This window comes from Pleuronectes platessa, chromosome 14 (assembly GCF_947347685.1).
Source record: "Pleuronectes platessa chromosome 14, fPlePla1.1, whole genome shotgun sequence".
NCBI lineage: Eukaryota > Metazoa > Chordata > Actinopteri > Pleuronectiformes > Pleuronectidae > Pleuronectes > Pleuronectes platessa.
The window spans coordinates 8,294,624-8,314,641 of record NC_070639.1 but is presented as its reverse complement, the minus strand read 5'-3'; the positions used below and the strand labels follow the sequence as shown (position 1 = coordinate 8,314,641).

At 41.3% G+C, this 20,018-nt stretch overlaps 1 protein-coding gene across 1 annotated transcript; it reads left to right on the top strand.

Moving 5' to 3' along the window:
- Positions 1–7,191: 7,191 nt before the first annotated feature.
- col8a1a (collagen, type VIII, alpha 1a) lies at positions 7,192–19,928 on the top strand. The gene is made up of 3 exons (XM_053440530.1): positions 7,192–7,318; positions 15,732–16,035; positions 16,335–19,928. The coding sequence occupies exons 2-3, from the start codon at positions 15,741–15,743 to the stop codon at positions 18,269–18,271; spliced, it is 2,232 nt and encodes a 743-aa protein (XP_053296505.1). The 5' UTR covers positions 7,192–7,318; positions 15,732–15,740; the 3' UTR covers positions 18,272–19,928.
- The last annotated feature ends 90 nt before the right edge of the window (positions 19,929–20,018 follow it).

The following is a 20,018-nucleotide window of genomic DNA, read 5'->3' as shown; positions in this document are numbered from 1 at the left end:
AGCCTGGCAGGAGGTGTTGCCTGGGAGGCTTGTCTCAGAGATGAAACATTCTTTTGCCTCTAAATTCTCCTGAGACCAGAAACTAGGGTAAATAGTCCATAAATCAGTGTGTTGATTGGAAAAATAATCAGTTAATCTCAAGGGTCAGCACAAAGCTATGACATTGAGATGGACCACACGAGTAGCTGAGTCTGTATTCTACGCACAGGACATGGGACAAGGACATCAGGTAATGAGACAGTCAGAGGACAGGACAACAGAACAGGCTTGAAACAACCAAAGCTTTATGCCCCTGTTCACTCCTTTAAATTTGTCACTATCACGTTTCTCCAGCTCACCTAAGTTCTGACCAGTAAATCATACACCTACACCTACAGACTGTCTGTCTCCCTCTGACATGTCCACTCATACCATTGTCTCTGTTTGCCAACTTGTGGGTGCAGGTGTATGGGGACAGGGCAGTCGTACAGTAGTGTGATGAGGGCGTAAGTGGAGGTTATGTATATATGTGTGACTTTAGACTGTTTTTGATTTACAGGTAGGTGTGACTTTAGCGTAAAGATTTCTTCCAGTGTGCACGTGAGCGGGGATCACAGCAGGCCAAACCCGTGTGAAGTGTGTGAATCCATGAATTATTCCCTGGGAAAATGGTGAAAATGTTGAAATAGGCCCATCTTACAATGTTAAAGAAAGGGGAATCAATTTCCTGGATCCGACCCCTGATGCAGACCTGCAACCAAATTTATCGGATTCTACTCTGGACCGTACCACCTCCTTCCAGCAAGATCTTTTCAGTTGTTTTTGTGTAATCTTGTTTACAAACAAGTATAAAAAGAAACACATAACATTCCGGAAGGATTTTCTTGAATATAGTCCAACCCTTTCTTTTTTTGAAGGGATTTCCAGAAAAAAGTGTTTGTGGATGTGCATTTTTAAGTCAGAAATGGGTTGTTATGGTAACTCCAATAGTACACAAATATGGCACGAGTGAGGAGCTGGGGTTGGGACGTGTTTAGGTTTAGTTTAACTTTCCATACCTCCCTTGAAGAGAAAGCAGACATGGAAATGTGCCAAAATGGGAACTATTTCTATAAAATATACGGATCACAGACTTCACTCGTGCGCAAATTCCTCTCAGACAAAAGCACGGCCCTTAAGAAACATCTCATGAACATGATTCATCCTTTTGGATGTCTTGTAAAATATTTCTAAGGATATATTCTGTTTTCACAAGACCCCAGGAAAAGAGAGAGACCATTGAAGCAGCCTCGACCCACCAGGTCACCTCATACCTTGTAAACCCCAGTGTCTCCCGGGACAGTGATGTCATCGTTGGACAGACCCAGGTGAGACGCAGGAATGTAACAGCCTGTTGATTGAGGGACAGGAGTGTGTGATGGGTGCTGTGTGTGTGTGTGTGTGTGTTTGTGTTTTAACATGTGGTATGAAGAGAGACTGTGTATGTGTTTGTGCATGTGTACCTCCACAGTATGTGCATGTTCGGGGGCTCTGCTGCAACACCGCTGTGTGAATACTCGGTGCCACCAGCTGTGAGCGGGGGAGTGTGTGGGCCGCCTGCACGTTCACAGCAAACTCACAAAGCTAAATAAGACCACTACTCACTTTGAGACTGAGATACATATACAGCATGATGGATATGCCACTGTAACCACAGGGTTTGTTCCTGGTCCCTGGATAGACAGAGTGGAGACTGTGTTGTTTGGGGTCATGAAGACTGGTCTCTGTGGTTGGGTCTGAAACATTGGCGCCTCCAGGGACGGTTACGTTACACATTTAGTTCCACTTTAGGAGAAAATTTGCTTAAATGTATGTTCAAGTAGCTTGTGTTGTTTTTAAGGAAAATTTCGTAGTGCATACTATTACTGTGACTAATGGCTTAGCATAGGAGCCATTTTTAGAGCTCCAGAAATTGTCAGGAAATTTGTATGGACATTTTCCAGAGGTTGCCTTTTACATATGAAGAGCGCAGCAGGAGATTGTGCAGGTCCGACACTTTCACTACAACACTAAAATCTGCGGAACATTCAGGCGAGGGGTGGAACATACAGGAGGCAGGACATGACGAGTAAATTCAGCTCTGGGAATCTTGTTGTCTCATTGTCATCCAAGTTGTCTTTATCATCATCTGTATCACTCCTCTTTTTTATCCTGAGATATTTGTATTCTTTTTGTTCAATTATTTTAGTTTTGCATTGGTAGCTTTATAGAAATGTAATCAATATGTAGTCACTTGTCATTCTCACATGGTCTCACTTGGACATTTTCCAAACATTTTACAAGGGGACTGGCAGGAAACGTTCTGTACGGAGCAACTGATTCAAACATTTGTGTTCTCACATACAGCCACTTCGGTTAATTTCAGGAAAATATCTGGAGTTCAGTGCATGTCTGAAAGCAGCAGATAAAGTAAAGCTTGTTGGACTTTGACTTTTTTGAAAAGGTCCCTTGATAGAGGGGGGAGGCAGTACAAGTTGTTGGAGCTCAACTGCGTGAGCAATGACGTTGTTTTCTTAAAATACTGAATAACAAACCTCTGGCCTTGTTGGTGGCGAGTGGGGCATTTTTTTCAAGTGACACAGGGGACTCTTAAACCCAGTGATTCATGAATAGACCTGAGGTCGGGGTAAAGAATGAAAGGTACCCACCCTGAGTGAAGCAGGTGTGGGGTGAAAGCTGCAACAGCGATGAAGTCATGATGAAGAGTGAGGGCTGAGCCTACTTCATGGTAACTGTAGCCTTTAATACATCTGCTAGCAAGCTAGCTTTCTAGGGAAATTATGAACATTTTACTGCATCAATTAATTGCTGCTATAAGAAACCATGGCTGAAAGATAGAAAGTCTCAACAAATACTATCAACTGGTATGATTCTGATTATTAAGCTGCTTCTGACAGAGATCGGTAGACAAAAGTCTTCTAAAAAGAGATGAAATATGATCTTCAATCAGTCCGGATTGAAGCTCAATTTGTTTCAAGAAAGAGATGAATTTAGCTTTAGGTTAAACCAGTAATGATAATGGCAGCTTGCTAACATCCTAATTAATACATATTTTACCATGCCTTCATAAATTTGGTTTCTGCTATATAGTAGTTTCTCCAAACATTGTTTTGAGTTTCTTGGTTTACTACCACCTCCTTTGTTAATGTTTCGGGTTAGTTCAGTGTGACCCCTGGGGTTAGAGAAGGAAGGTCAAGGTTCATTGTGCTGGGCACTGGGGCAAAAGTTCAAAATAGTAAAAGTCTAAAAAGAAACAAGCTGATCAAACACTTGTTGAAAAGCATTGTGGGCATAACCCTAATTTAGTTGTGGTGAGCTGAAAGAATCCTCCAGCAGCTGGATGCCCCTGCGTGACATCATGAAGAGGTCAATATTAACTCAGTGTGTGAGATCAGAATCTGGCAACAGGCACATGGATATTTCAGACTACATTTAGGTAACTATCTAGTAGAGGGATGCTCTTATTTTTAAGAGAAAGAAAGCAACAGATCCATGACTGACAAGGTAGATTTTAGTTCTTGTGTTGATGCCATTGACTGATCAATAGATCACTAGTATTTTTGGGTGCTTAGCAGAGCGAAATTCCACAGCTCTCTGTCCCTACGGGTGAGGTGACACAAACACTTTCAGATATTTACTTTTGTTTGCACTGCAAATTCCAAGATTGCCTCATGGTGAAGAGGGAAGGAGTGAGGAATGCGGACGCCTCACAAACTCAGATGCCGTAAACTCATCTGAAAATGTGACAGGACTGTGGGACGGCCCCTCTTAAACTGTTAAAAAACAGATTCTTAACAGAGAGTAACTGTGGTGATGGGCTGATTGTCTCCGCTTTATGACTGTAAAATGTCAACTCAAAGCCAAGCAAACGTTTAAAACTGCATCTATAGCCATGAGCTGCTTGGACCCTGCAGGCCTTTGGGCAACATGTGCATTCATTAATAAAACTAGAGCATGTACAGTTTGAGGAGCAGAGGTCGCAGAGCGTAGTGGTGGAAGTTGGAGACGGTGAGTCATATACAGCGATAAATAGCAGACTGGGCACAGATTGCTCTGTGGGTTACAAATAGATCTAATAAGAACACTTCAACCCATTTCCCCACTGTGACAAATTTGACAAAATGTCATTCACCCTGCCAGCTACTTTTAATTAACTCTGCCTGTAAGTGGCTTTCCACGGGCACGCTCTACCTAAAACACAAATAACAAATGTAACTTTCACCAGGGGCTCTGGACCGTGTCATGCAAAATCTGCATCATAAACTTTCTCAGGGCACAGAAGAGGTGTGTCAGCTGGTGGCAAAACAAAGACGCTCTATCTTACATACATACATCAGCCTGTTCTCACTAGGACTCAGCTGATGGAAGTATATGTTTCTGAAACGTTGCTCACTGTCATTCTTAACCCCACAGGAGAGTTGAAGTCGCGTGACAGTCCGAAACATTCCTTCTTCCCCGATCAACATTATATTTTTGATGCAACATTCTCATTTATTCACTAATTTTGAAGTTTTATCAACCATATTTTCTTCGACAATTATCATTTTGCATATTTTTAATGACTTATCATATACATTCAAAATGTACAACTGTTCATCTGAATGTTTATTAATAGATGTTATAGCTTTTTAGCTCCTTGTTTGATATGATCATAGTCATTTAAATTGTCTGAGTGTCAAATCCTATTTTGTTTTTTGAAACTCAAGAGGCAAATCATAAATAAGTTTTTCCCTATGTAACAAGTCGATGTACATTCTATATTAACGCTACTTTCAGCTCTGCTTTGGTCTCAACACACTCCTGACGGACACATCTGTTTCTTCAGCGGCTCAATGCTGCAGTGTGTTCATCAGCCTGGTTGTTTTGTGTGGCTGCTGTTTGGGGCTGCACAGGTTGAAACTAAAAGTCTCAACATTCAAAACAATCAGCAGATTTGAGGGGAACTGTACAGTATATTTAAAGGTTCACCATTATGAGTGACTCCGTCCAGATGAAGGCAGCTTCAAGATACGACTAATTTGTGGAACTGGCGAGAAGAGTCAACGATGAGGGTTTTACTGAACTCACGTTCTACTTTCACACGCTGCAGTATACAGTGCAGGCCGCATTGCGAGAGGCAGCGCTGAGGCCCATTGAGGCTTCATTAATGGAACAGGAAGAGATTTGAAGCACAAGGGCAAACACACACACAACTCATTACCCCCTGGCTATCGTGTACCTTTCACACTGCAACTCAAAGTGTGTCCGTGTGTGACCCTGTTTGTGTGAGTGTGTGTGTGTGTGTGTGTATGTGTGTGCGTTTCTGTGTGTCGGTGTGTGTGTGTGTGTGTGTGTGTGTGTGTGTGTGTGTGTGTGTGTGTGTGCGTGTTAGTGTGTGTGTATGTGTGTGCGGTGCATTTATTGCATTTATGTGAATTTTGTGTTTGAGTGAGTGGGCGGGTGGGGAACAGTTACAAGCTTAATTGCTCCTTAGAGATGAAAACTATATTTTGACTTAGTGTATAAACCATAGCAATGGAGCCAACATGATGGATTTGAGCTGATTACCTCATTAACGAAGGATGTTGTCATTGGAGCATTCTCTCACACCTTATAAGAAAATACAATATTATTATTTTATTGTGTTATGGACAAAATGTTATACACTGTTGGGAACATAACCGTGATTGAGAGTCTAATCCCGCCAAAGAGCAGAAAGTGGACTAACCTGACACCTGGCTGTTGGAGATGCAGCAGGACGTCCACCCTTTAACAGCACTGTGTCACTTTGGATCTGCATGCATCCCTCATAACCACAGACGTTGAGCCCTCACCCCGGACCCTCACCCAAGACCCTCAGCTGGGACACACTGCCGGCCTCTGTTCTGTTTCTTGACTTCAGGGAGCATACAAGTGCAGTGAAGGAAATAAAAGAGAAGGCACACAGTCACACAGCAGAGGTACAGTACTATTCATACTCTGTATAATGAGGTGGCTGGACACGTCAGAGTTGCTAGGTTGTTGTACGCCGGTGTCAAACCTGCCCTGGAAAGTGTCTGTCGTCAGAGGCCAACAAAGAACCTCTGAGAGAAAGATTATTTTTAGTCCGTGGTTGTGACTTAATGCTACTTCAAAATGTTTATCACATTTTTTACCAAAGCTTAACTCTGACTTCACTTTTCACCCGTGTGCTATGAAATGGTATAAAAGCATGGATGTTATTTTTCCTTCTGCTTATAGACAAATGCAGGTGTTGAACTAAGACTGATGGAGGATGTTTCATTCTACTGTTCTCATTGGTTGAAAAGGAGCCTAAATAGTTTAATTATAGAAAACTAAAGTAGCATTACCACAATAACATAATTACATTTTTTAAGTTAGTCTTGAAGTTAGATTTTGCTCAATTAATAGTTGGGTGGTGTGGTAGAATTATAAATATAAGGAAGAAAAAGGAATTATCAGAAGTAAATGTTTTCGAAATTTAAATTAATATGACTTCAGAAATTATACTATAGTAGAAATTTTAAAATAGTTTAATTTGTACTTAACACTCTATTGGTCAATTGACACTAACACTGATTATTGACTAACTACAACACTGACTCAACGCTTTATTGCCTATTTTAATGCTTAATCCTTAAGTTATCAAGTTATTTAATATGAGGTACAGCAAATCGTTATTTCTTATTTTTGTCTCATACTTTAAAAAAAAGTTAATTCACCCTATAGCAGCTGTGACATGCATATATGCCATTATATCACATGATTTGGGTAACGGAAAAAATAAATACTTACTACTTGAGGTTACCCTCATAAATAAATTGTTACATATCCGATCTGACAACTAGCTCCAGTGTGTCGAGGCTCATACACACAAGTAAAGATTCATTCTTTATCACATTCAGTGACAGTAGATCACACCGTTAATGAAATAAAATTCCCTCTTCATCACTGTCATTCTCTGCGGCTGCTCAGCATCGGGACGTGAGCATGTTTTGGATCTACAAATGGTGGCATAAGATTTTGGGAGGTTATATTTATTTGCGATCAAGTCCCCATCCCTCCATCCATCCATCCATCCATCCATCCATCCATCCATCCATCCATCCCTCCCTTCCTCTCTCGCTTTCTCCCTCTCTCTCTCTCTCTCCCCCTCCCACCCACATGGCTCCACCCTCCAGCAGATATAAGCTGTGTCCTTAAGGTGTGCGTCTGTTATGAGCACATATCCCGGGGCTCCCTCTGTGTGGTTGTCCGTCTGCCTGATATTCTGTCCGTTAGTCTGCAGTGATTATTTCCCCATAAACGACCACTCAAAAAGGTAAGCACCGCTCTATTCTCACTTTGACTAATGTTTCATATGCTTTTGATTTTAACCTCTACAAGTCATTCATTTGGGATTTATGCTAGAATTTTTCTCGTTCATCTTCATGAAAGTTGGTTTATTCCCTTGAGTGAATTCTTTGCCCGTTCTGTGATTTACTACGCAGCCAATAGAGCTTTTAATTGTGTGAATTCAGGAATGCAGAGTCGTTAAACATCCCATTTCTCACTCTGTTAAAACATTTTCCGTAATAAGATTTGATTCAGGTTTTAAACAAAAGTGCTGATTTAAATGAATCAATATAAATATTAGATATAACACAATGAAGAGAAATAATTCCTAATTCAAGCCCGAAATCACATGTTTATTCTCTGTAGTTGAAATGACTTAAAGTGTCAGTGGTATCTGTTCCCCGCTGCTGATGGGTTTTTATAGGCCTCACAGATTTGGCCTTCGATGTGGAGCTAGTATCATTTCGGTGCCTCATCATGGAGAGAACATATTCAGAGTGGTGTCTCTCAAATTTCTGTTTCCCTGTAGTTTAGCTCCTTTATCAAGGTTGACACAGAGCTGTACTGTGATGATCTCTGCGAGAGAAAGTCTGTGCTAAAGGCAAATATTTCAGCACATTCAAATGTTTCTAGGTTTGTGTGTGTGTGTGTGTGTCTCTCTGTGATTGTGTGTGTGTGTGCATGCAGAAAGCTGAACCCAAACTGTCAGATGTATGCGACGGGGGCAAGTGCAGCAGTTTGGTGAGACGAGCCTGCAGAGCAAACAGGGCAGCTCTGTCTCTGTGGCCTGGTTTGCTTTGTAACGCTCTTTCTCTGACGATAATCTTCAGTTCGAGGCCTCAGTCACACAAACTTTGAGATGATTCACTTGCTACAAAGATAAAATCTCCTGGCTTATATTCAATACTACCGCTTCGGAGGAGTGTACAAACTGAGGAATGGATCCGAGGCCTAAAGAGACAGAGCAATGATACGTTTATATGGGTTAATGTTAAACGTTATGTTTTCAGGCCTGTCACTATGAGGCTACACCTCAGATGTGATTTGTATGATTCAGAAGTAAGAATTGAATTCAGAACTTTTGCTTAAGATCGTCACACTTTCATACCCATACAGTAACAACCAGAACCCTTTCAAGACCAGAGTCCTTTGGTTGCATGAGTATGAATAAAAAAGCTGAAAGAAAAAGTATTTTCGTGTTATGTGGATTTGTTTTATCAATATGTGGCACCTAACCATAGTGTCTGCCAGTTTTCTCTGAGAGTTCTAATCTTTGGCTAATTATATTCTTGCTTTATTTGGAGGAAGATGACACTTTTTCTCCTCTTGGATGAGCAATATGTCACTTATTTCTACTCTACTTTGATCAGATGTGTTTGATTGGTGTTCATGGACCTACAGGAAAATACACATTATGCTGTGTACCAAAAAATCTATTAAACAATCTTCTAATGTCTTTTGATGTTCAGCATTTCTCCTTCTCGCTTTTATTTATCTTTCTCTCTTCATACTTTAAAACGAATGTATCGGCCCTGCATTGACCTGAGACTGTGGATGGTCCTGTGCACAAGAGATGAACTTTCAATGTAGTGCGTGCTTGTATTTGCATGTGCACGTGCATTGCACCTCCCTGTATCCGTTATTTGACAAACTTCAGGAATGTGCAGGACAAAGAGACAAAAGAACCCAATGAAAACCAAGAATGATGGTTGGGTAAAATAGAGGGAAAGAGGCAAACACTTGCTGCACAGCTGTGTCAGTGTGTGTGCGAGTGTGCGTGCGTGTGTGCGTGTGTACGTGTGTGTATGTGTGTGTGTGTGTGAGAGAGAGATTTGTTTGAACGGGGACAATCGTAGCGTGACGTGAAGAGGTGTTAATTTTATGAGGTGAGCTCTGTGATAATAGCTGCATTTAGGGAGCCGTGGAGCTGCAAATGTTGTTCCCTGAGAAACCATAGCCTCGGTGCACTTACCAAGATTGAGTGCGAGTGCACCGCTGGCTTAAGTTTGAATTTGTAAATGCTTCTCAGTGCGGGCAGGAAGGCAGAGCGGTTTGCCAAACATGTTCAGTGGGATTTAAACACTAGTTTTTGGACAGGCTTTCTTTTTTAAGCGAAGCAATGGGGGCGAACTTTAAGTAGGACCTAATGTGGCTGAATAAGTGACTGTTTTAGGTTGTAAATGCTTTTGCAGGCACACATAAACTCAAAGCACAAGTAATACGTGCATGTAAGAACACTTAAACCTCAACAGATCCATTGTTCAACCTCAAATGGCCACCACTGGACTTTTCTGTAGCTCTTTTCCCTGCTCTGTTGACAAGGTGGCTTAAAGAGACCTACCGTCTCCCCCTCTGACCTCCACTGCAGTAGGCAAGGTCACTGAGTGGCTCCAGGGCACTGGAGCTGGATGTTTCCAAAGGGAAGAAAAAAGGCAGATGGGGGCAAACAGACAGATGGAGACAGAGAGGAGAGAAGTGAGATAGAGGGTGACGCCGGTGAAGAACAGACACGGCTCTGTTCGTACAGAGATGCAGGAAGAAGTGGAGACGGTACGAAGAGAGGTGTCTGCATCCGACGGAGGTGGGGGGATGGACAGATGTGTCTGGAGACGTGTAGACGTAGCTGATATTTCCATCTTGGTCAGAGGAAAGGTTGAAAAGTGCTTTTGTGGAAGAATGTGGCAAATGTCAGTCCTGTCCCATCAGCTGAGCAATATACACAGATCAGAACTGGTTTTAATCTTGTTACAGATCAAAGTAAATCCAGGGCAACAGATTCAGGTGTGTTTCATGAGTGAGGAATCATGAAACACCTTCCTAGTCCTCACCTACATTGTGATTCTTATGATAAAAATCACACCATCTATATAGACATTAACAATTATTACATTTATGATGCAAGCATAACAATCATTTAGCTTTTTTGGCACACAATAGCAATATCCCTGCAGTCTTTTATCCCCCAAAATAATGGTCTCCCTGCCTTTCTTGCAGAAACAGATACATTTGTTTATTGATTTCTCCTGAAACTGCAGTAACGCTACACACCAGCGTTCATCGTTAATAGTAGCCATGATACTTCAATTATTGACAGGTGTTTCCAAAGCAAACTGGAATAGAACTCAGCAGAGAGCATACCGTACCTCGGCCAAGGCCCAACAGGCCCCTTATGAAACCTCTTTAAAATTCTCTAGATCCAGATTTTTATTGTTGTCTAGATGTATTTTTTTAATCAAAATCCATGAGTTATTCTCTGTAGAAATCTATGAGAATATTGAAAAAAATCTCATATTGTTACAGAAAGTAGAACAAAATCCAGGATCCCCCCAGATTCACAGTAAAGTTTCATGATGATCTGTGGGGTCTTTTTTGCATTATCCGGCTGACAAACAAAGAAACGCAGATGAAAAGAAGTAATAAACTTCATTATTGAACACAGCATATATTTTTTTTAGGTTGAAAATCAGGTAGATGTTGCTGCCTGATGCTCCCTGACCACTTTCCTGTAGTGGGAAATCACTAGTACAGCGGAGGTTGTTGATTCGCGGTATTTTTTTTTTCTTTCTTTCTTTCTTTCTTTCTTTAATCTTTATGGAGATTGCGTCTCGCATAATGTTTGGAGAAGGTTGACTCAGCAAAAACAACAGCTTACAGATAAATCACTCCCCCGAGTCTTCTAACGTCATACACCTGACGGACAGTTCACTGTGTTCCGCTTGTGTTAAATGTCAAGAAGACGGACATCTGGAAGTAGTCGAGGAAGCAGGGGCACACACATGCGTGTTCATACACACGTGGCACATGTAGACAAATGATGTAGACGACTCTAAGGTTTGCTTATTTTTTAGGCTGTCTGGCCCAGACAGGACATGCTGAGAGCTCAGTGGTGTATGACCAACCACATATGATTCTGGCAGCAGATGTTGAAACCACAGATATTTGTCCCTCTGGGCTGTTGTCTAATGGTAAATGTGTTGGCTGAATGTGTTTGGGTGATGGGATGGGATCAAGTGGGTGTGAACAAATTAAGAAAGGGTTTTTTACTTTTCTACAGAGCTATTCACACAATGGTTTGCAAACATTAGCTTTTACAGCCTGAGCAAATGTTAAAAAGTAGATCCTGGATGGGCTATTTACACATACCAGCAGGGACAACAGTGTCCAGACTGAAATACCTCAACAGCTACAGGACCAATTGAAATTAAACATTCATGGATCCCAAAGAATGAGTCCAAGCAACTTTGGTTATTTTAATCCAGCACAATTACAGTTCGTCCAATCCTTGACCTTATGACCAAGTAACCACAAAACTAATCTCATCCCCATCAGCCTCAGCTGTACTTTGTGTTTAGCACTAGCAAACATTGAAATGAAGACAGAATATCCTGAATGCAAACACCGACATCTCACGCTGATGATGTCATTTGACGCTGAGGTCCTGCTGATACACATGCTTGACCAATCACGAATCAGTCTCAGCTGTCAATCATGAGGTTGCACCCTGTTGTTATTGCATCAAATAACTAGTTATAACCAAACTTGCCTGAAAATGACCATTTGGACATAGATTGGTGTAATAAGGACTATCTTAAATGAAAGAAATCCTGTTGGAGAAAGATTGATTTAATGTGTACTTTGACTCCATGTCCTATCTGCAGCCAACCACCAGGTGGCGATTCAATGCATTGGCTTCACATTTGGGGATCAGTCATGGCGTCCATCTTTACAGCCTGTACTACTACATGTTAAACATAGTAGCCGCTGGCGTGCCTGTAGACTTTTCATTTTGTTTAATAAAAAAACTATGTAGTGCAATAAGATATAAATATGCAATTATATGAAACTCAAGTGATTATCAAACAATAGAAATGGTTCCAACTTGGTTTTAAAATGATTAAGTCTCAGAAAGTAGTAAGTAAGTAGTGTCCATTACATGATTTGTGTTTTTGTGCATATGTCTACAATTCTTATATATTTTCACGACTGTGCATGTGTGTGTCCTCTCCTGTCTCATGAACCAGTCAGCTAGTCGGTGTGGAAAGGGTGTGAAGTGAATCAACACACTCATGGTGAAATCTGCCTGCTATGAAAATGTAGACCATGGCAGCCATTCCTGTTCCTGTCACTGTTACGAATGACCGCATTTCAGAGAGTCATCACTGTGTGAACCAGAATGTTTTACACCAGACTGTGAAAATTTAACTGTAAATCCTACAATTGTGAGAAACAGCTCACATCACGTTACTCACGCCTTCAGGAATACTGTCAGCTGTCACATAGTCATATGTGACTTCATGTTTGTGTAAGAATATAGATGGAGGGATGACGCTAGCACTTAAAGGCGAATGTAAAGGGCATAATAGTCGTCTTTATAGTCACTTTGTTGTAACTGCTGCCTTCTCTTTTCCTATTTAGTCTAATAACAAGTTAAAACATGGAAATTGCTGGTGAATGTTTATGTCAGAGTCTGAAAGTGGCTCCACTGTGTGTACTAGTCACTCAGGAGGCAGCACCTATGGAGAAGAATGTACTTGAGAAAAAACGAGCAGGTGAAAATGGAAGGTGTTTCCACTACTCTGCGGTTGCCATGACAATGTTATGGCGTTGCTATGTGACACAGAACAGACCCTCGTTGTGCGGGTCCCTCTGATCTGTAGTTCAAATTTTTGTTATTTTTACAGCCCTTTAAAAACACCCACCCGTTCACACATACCAACACTGAGCTGGGACGTTCCTAAAAGGTAGTAAAACAGTTTTTTTCTTAAACCTCTCTATGAAAGTTGACATGATCATGTTCGCCTGAACGCTTACATCAAATTTCACATCAGATATTATTGAATCAGAACTATCTATCTAATTTAATAAATACATTTTTTATTGTAAATTGACCCTAAATAGCACAATATATTGTTTTGTTTTTATCTGATTTCTCCAGACTTTTTTGTTAGGTGGTCAATCTCTAAAACCAAGCCTGCGCTTTAATTATCACTCCTAATTTAACCTGATGACATATGTAAATAAAACTAGTTTTTTGGTATCATGACAATTGTCCTCTTATATAAGTATGGAAATGTTCTTTTTGTGTCATGAAAGCTTCTCTGTTTTGCTATTTAAATGTAGTGACAATTTCTGGCATGCAATTAGATAGAGGAAGAAAGTTTGCACCTCTTTCACAAAAACATGTCTTGGCTCTGAGTGCTTGTTGTCAAACATGTCTGATTATTTTAACCTTACAACTGTCTCAGTGTCGATGCTTCCCTTTTTTTCTTATCCTCACACCCAGTTCCCACCTTTCAGAAGTCTTTCATTTGCTATATATAGTAGATATACGATTCTGTAGTTTCAGCTTTTCTAAAGAACTATCAATGTCATTTGTTAGATTAATGAATCCACTTCTAAAAGATAGTTGTACTAATGAGAAAAGTTAAAATGCTATTAACAAATCAATATATATCCTCCCCCATTTCCAGCTTCTCAGTTTGTTATCTATCTCGTCATACATAGCATCAATCTGTGCAGCCTGAGACGTTAACACAGCCTCCCACACACAATGGGAAAAGCTTAATGCTCAGGTTTGACTGTGTTACCGGCCATTCCTGCGCTTCTCTCTGCAGACCACGATCCACTGAGGCCACAGCTTCCGCCCAGTGGTCAAAAATAGGCTCCGGTTCTTGTTGGGAAAAAAATAAATGGCATTCCTCTGGACTCTTCGGCATGTCTGGCCTCTGTCTTCGTGGAAACTAGGTGGGCTTCCTTCAAAGGCCAGTTCTCATGAGGGGAGACAGTGGCACGGCCATGTCAAAATCACCAGTCGACTGAGAAAAGGTGAAAGGGCGGAAGAGATCCAAAGAGCCAGTGATGGAGTCGACAGCGAGGATGTGGTTTAGGATGTAAATTAGAAAAGCTACAGATGACTTGGATGTGATAAAACTGTGAATGAAATCACGGTTGATCCTGGAGAGCGGGAGTAAGGCAGGAGATGTGACAACTAAGATGGAGATGGTAGTTGTAAAGAATGATTTAATAACAGAACTGAAAGTCTTAATCATGGACTGTGGAGCCAATGAAAAACCCATTGTTCTATTAGTGAGTATTTTAATCAGAAAGCTAAGAGGTGAATAAAGTACATAGCTGAACTGCCCAGCAGGACCAGTGTGTTTTCTCAGAAATCCGTATACTTGTTGGACCAGACGTTTGAATGCTAATAAAAGACTTCATATTAGCACAGTCACGTGAATGGCTTGTTCTTCCTCACTTGTTTTGAGTTTTGTTGTTGGATGTATGTTTCTTTTAGTTTGAGCTACTTTAAGTATTTCTTTAATGCTGTTCTCCTTCCTATGTCATCTATTCACTTTACTTTTCTTGTCATTAATCAGTATTTTTATTGTGTTGAGATTGAATTCATGGTATTCATGCAGGAACCACAAGAATGCTCCAATTAATGCCAATGGAAGTGATGTACAAACCAGTGCATTAGCTAGTTGGTGACAGAAAAAATTAACCCACTACCTATAAACTTAAAAGTTCAAGTGTCAAGCAAATAAAGTTCAGGCAAATTGTTTTAAAGCAGTGCTGAAGCACAACTTGTTGATTTACAATAAATTCTATGTAAATCCTACCTATTGTGTACATTGTCCAAACTGTCCTTTGACAAACGTATAATATTGTGCACATCAGTATGTTACAGGACTGCAGATCTTACCTCTCTAAAGATGAAATGTGGGGCTGCCAACTCAGATAATAGACCTGCTTAATTCCCCAAAGTATGAAAGCTTTTGATGCCCTCTTGTGGACAGCTGTAGAAAGATCACTCCAGCCCCCATTTTCGTGAATGACACACGGTTATAATGTCTTGAAAGTGTCAAACTAAAACTGCAATAGGAAGGTACAGAGCAAAATATATGGGAGGAAAAATTTGCTAAATAACAAAAGGTTAAAACTCTATTGCAGAAACCATTATGAAAATTGCTCACACAGTTATTTCATCTTTATGTTATAGCTCGGAATTAGTGGGTGTCTGATTTGGAACAAAGGCAATCGGATATATGTCTAAAAGTTATTCCTAAAAAGGAAAACTTTTCAAAATCCTGTTCTGAACGTTGTTTTAGTGTCACTGCTACGAGTAGAAACTCCTTAAAGGTCATTTATATAGAAGTCCACAACCTAACATATACCAGTGTTCAGCAGATCAATGCATAGTTCCAATGTATAACCAGCAGAGGTAGACAGAGTGTTGCCTTGAACTGCCTACACTTTGCAAACAAGTTTCTTGACTTTACTGACTTGAGGGTACTCATGATTTTTCAAGAAGTGCTAAAATGTTACCACACTCTAGCATACAGAACTGAAGAAGAGATAAACCCCTGGCTCATATCTTCTGTTCTTTATCTTCCATTCAGATCTTGGCCATGGCTCCTCTCCCTGCCCCCCTCTCCCTTACTGTGCTACAGCTTGCAGCACTGACTTATGTGTGTGGTGGTGCATACTACGGACACAAGCAACACCCTCAGCCATACCAGCCAGTGCAGCATCACCAACATATGGGCATGGGCAAAGAAGGCTTTCCCCAGCAACAGTACCTTGGAAAAGAGGTGCCTTATATGCAGTATCCACAGTACAGGAAGGAGCTACCACAGATGCCCATGCACAAGGGCAAAGAAAATGCTCGTAAAGGGGGTGGTTATAATGGTGGTCAAGATAAAGGTGAGAAAGATAAATATTTTCTACAGGTAGAAACACCCTTCAAATATAATATTTATATATATTCATATCTTGGAAATGTGACACAACCTGCTAAACCATGACAATGGCACAAATGCGTATATTTATCAGGCAAATTTTTTCCAAAAACCAAAAGTTTTGTATATATAATTTTTTGGTCTGTGTATTTTGTATTGTCCACACGGAATTAGTTTGTTCTGCCATGTTTGTGAATTGATTATGAAGAATTTGGATTTTCGATTTTACAATTTCACGTTGAATGTGTTGGTCATTCCTCACAGGACAGACAATTCCCAGTGGGGCTGAAGGAATTCCTCAAGGAGAGCCTGGTCCAGCTGGACCACCTGGACCAGAGGGGCCTCCAGGTCCTCCTGGACCTCCAGGAAATGGACAACCAGGGCCTGTGGGGCAACCTGGATCTTCTGGTCCACCAGGAGTGCCTGGGATGGGAAAACCAGGTTTGCCAGGGCTGCCAGGCAAGCCAGGAGGAAATAGTGAGGCTGGACCACAGGGTGAAATGGGTCCTAGCGGTGAGAATGGACCAGCTGGACAGCCAGGGCCTCAGGGTCCCCCAGGACCAGCTGGGCTGCCAGGGATAGGTAAACCAGGGATGCAGGGACTACCAGGTCAACCAGGGACAAAAGCAGAACCAGGTCACAAAGGTCTACCAGGACTACCAGGATTACCAGGACCCAAAGGTGATAAAGGAATGGGTCAGCCAGGCCAACCCGGTCACAAAGGTCTCCCAGGGCCCCATGGACCAGCTGGCCCAAGAGGACTGCCTGGTTTTGGAAAACCAGGCTTGAATGGGGCACCAGGCCCACATGGACAACCAGGAGAGAAAGGACATCCTGGACAGCAAGGACCAGCTGGACCACCTGGTGAAGGAGGACAGCCTGGCCCAACAGGGCTACCTGGTCAAGGAAAGCCAGGTCAAAATGGCCTTGCCGGACAGCCAGGTGTGTCAGGTGCCAAAGGACATCCAGGACCACCAGGTTTGCCAGGGAAGCCAGGACTGCCTGGGTTTGGTAAACCAGGTATCCCAGGACCAAAGGGTGATAAAGGTATGGGTGGTCCACCTGGCCTGCCGGGCTTAAAAGGAGAAAAGGGACACGGAGGGCTGCCTGGTATGCTTGGATCCCCTGGGCCAAATGGTCCACCTGGTCATCCAGGTCCCTTGGGACCACATGGGGGTATAGGTTCCCCTGGGCCTAAAGGAGACTGTGGGGAAGGAGGGCCTAAAGGGCTTGATGGAGGCCAGGGTGAACCTGGTCCTCCTGGGATACCTGGTAAGGGTGGTCTGCCAGGAGACAATGGAGAACCAGGGCCAAGAGGACCCCCAGGGCCAAGTGGTGTCAAAGGAGATGATGGACACAAAGGTCTGACTGGTACCCCTGGTCCTTCGGGACTTCCAGGGCTAAAAGGACACAGTGGACTACCCGGTGAAGTGGGACCTCAAGGCCCTAAAGGAATCCCAGGAATGGATGGTGCAGCAGGACCAATTGGGCCTGCTGGTCTTCCTGGGGCAAAAGGAGATGGTGGTCTCCCTGGTGTACCGGGAATTGTAGGTGAGGGGAGTCCCGGTATTCCTGGTCCCTTAGGACCCCAAGGAAAAGAGGGCCCATTAGGACCCCCTGGGAAACCAGGTCAGCCTGGCCCTCCTGGGCCACCAGGCCCAGCTGGAGCAACTGGACTGTCTCCTGACATGGCTGGAGTACTCTCCGTAATGGGCCCTGGAGTCGATGGTGTTAAGGCTGGTGGTTATGATAAGAAGGGCAAGTATGGCGGCAATGGGGAAGAAGTAATGGGTGTCAGTGGGTTAGAAATGCCAGCATTCACAGCTGTATTAACAACTCCCTTTCCACCAGTCGGCACTCCAGTTGTCTTTGACAAGCTCCTATACAATGGTCGCCAAAACTACAACCCCCAGACAGGAATTTTCACCTGTGACATGCCTGGCATTTATTACTTTGCCTACCACATCCATTGCAAAGGAGCCAATGTTTGGGTGGCTTTGATGAGGAACAATGAGCCAGTGATGTATACGTATGATGAATACAAAAAGGGTTTCCTAGACCAAGCGTCAGGGAGTGCAGTGATACCTCTACAACCTGGAGACACTGTGTATATTCAACTGCCCTCAGATCAGGCTTCAGGACTTTATGCTGGGCAGTACGTGCACTCCTCCTTTTCTGGGTATTTGTTGTATCCAATGTAGAACCACAAACTGCAATGAGAGAGAGGTTTTAGTAAGAACTAAATAGGTGCATAGTTTTGTATAATATAAAACAACTGAATTACCTGAGACAGAGCAGTCTTTTTTAATGTTAACAAGCTGTTGATCAATAACAGAGATGATAGGAGAAGATAATGAAGGGTTGTACACACAGCAACGTTTATCCTGTAAACCCTTATAGCTGTTTAATTGGGAAATAAAGATCTTTGTTTTACAGCTTTGAAAACAAAAAGAGTGCGGAAAAGACATTCCATGAAGACCTAAAATGGCTCTCAATGTATTTTTATACAGCACTGAAAAAAAAAAACAAGTGTGCAATTTGTAAACACATCAGAGGAATGTGTAAAGTTTATGGAAAATACAATTTAAAATGTAAAATTCTAGTGATACCATTTTGACCGTGTCAGATTTTGTCCCTGCACCTCCTCAAAACTGGCAGCTACTCCATGTGGCAAGGATGTGAAATACAGTAGGAAGACATTCTAGCCGGATATTCATAATTTTACGTTCACACCTTTGTAAAAATGTTGTCTTTGTATCTCCACTCTTCACAGTGATGCAGATAATGAAAAGTTTTGCATTTGCAGCAGCTTGAGTATTTTAGACATTCATGTAACCTGCAAATTGAGTGAGGTTTGTTATTTGAGAGAGAATCAAAGTAAAAAGAATGTAATGCAATTTTTTGTATTTGTTCATGGATGTTTTAGGGTTAGGTTAAAACATTTTTTTTATGCAAAATCACAAAGGTCAAACAAATTTGCGAGTGGAGTGGTTTTGATAGCCACTCCTTTGAATGGATAATAAACACTGCAATACATTTAACCAGATAGTTTGTCTCGATAAATATAGTATTTCCATAGGTACTAAATACGAAGAAACGTTGATCTGCGAACATGTACAATTGCGCAGTTATGACTTAAATTACTCGACAGAGGTTAAGTTATGTTCCCTTCAATCAAGAAGTCTAACAGAGGAGGATTTATATGAAGATTTCACTGTATTGTATTTTCAAACCAGAATAATTTAAAAAATAAATTGTTACCTAAAAGATTCTTACTTATTGTTTTTAATTTAATTTTCAACTGTTAATACTCTGTAACTGTTCTTTAAGTCATGATTTCAAGTTGTAACAACTTTATACATAACCCTATTGTAATTGTAATGGCAGCATAATTAAAAAAGTGACAAATGAAAATTATTGGTTACTATATTTTTTAAATGAAACTCTTTAACAGTGGGACTTCATATGTAACCAGTTGGTCTTGTGTAATTTTTTTTGTGATATAACAAAATTATGTTTAACAGTTTCCTTGGTGGGCTTCATTTAATATCTTGTTGCCAGGTTTGTAAGGAAAATATCCATTTGCAGTACAGTTATTGGACTCAAAGCAAGTCATGAACATTGCAGCAATTCATAGCAACAATTATGTCAATAATTTATTATTTTATCTGTTGATTACCTATATGCTATGAAATGGACATCAAGCACCAAAAGTTTTAAAGGAAAAAATAAATGTTTATTCTTTTAACCATGGTGCTAATAATTTAAGTGTAACCAATGAATATTGTGTTAATGTTTAATGTTTGTTATTATTGTTTATTGTTGTTTTTCTAAATAAAAATTGTTTAATTAAAACAACCTTTGACTTTTGTTCGGACATCTTTGTTTCAAAACTTACGGAAGACAATCCATTTGAATGAAGCTGGAATATAAAATAATAATTCCCTG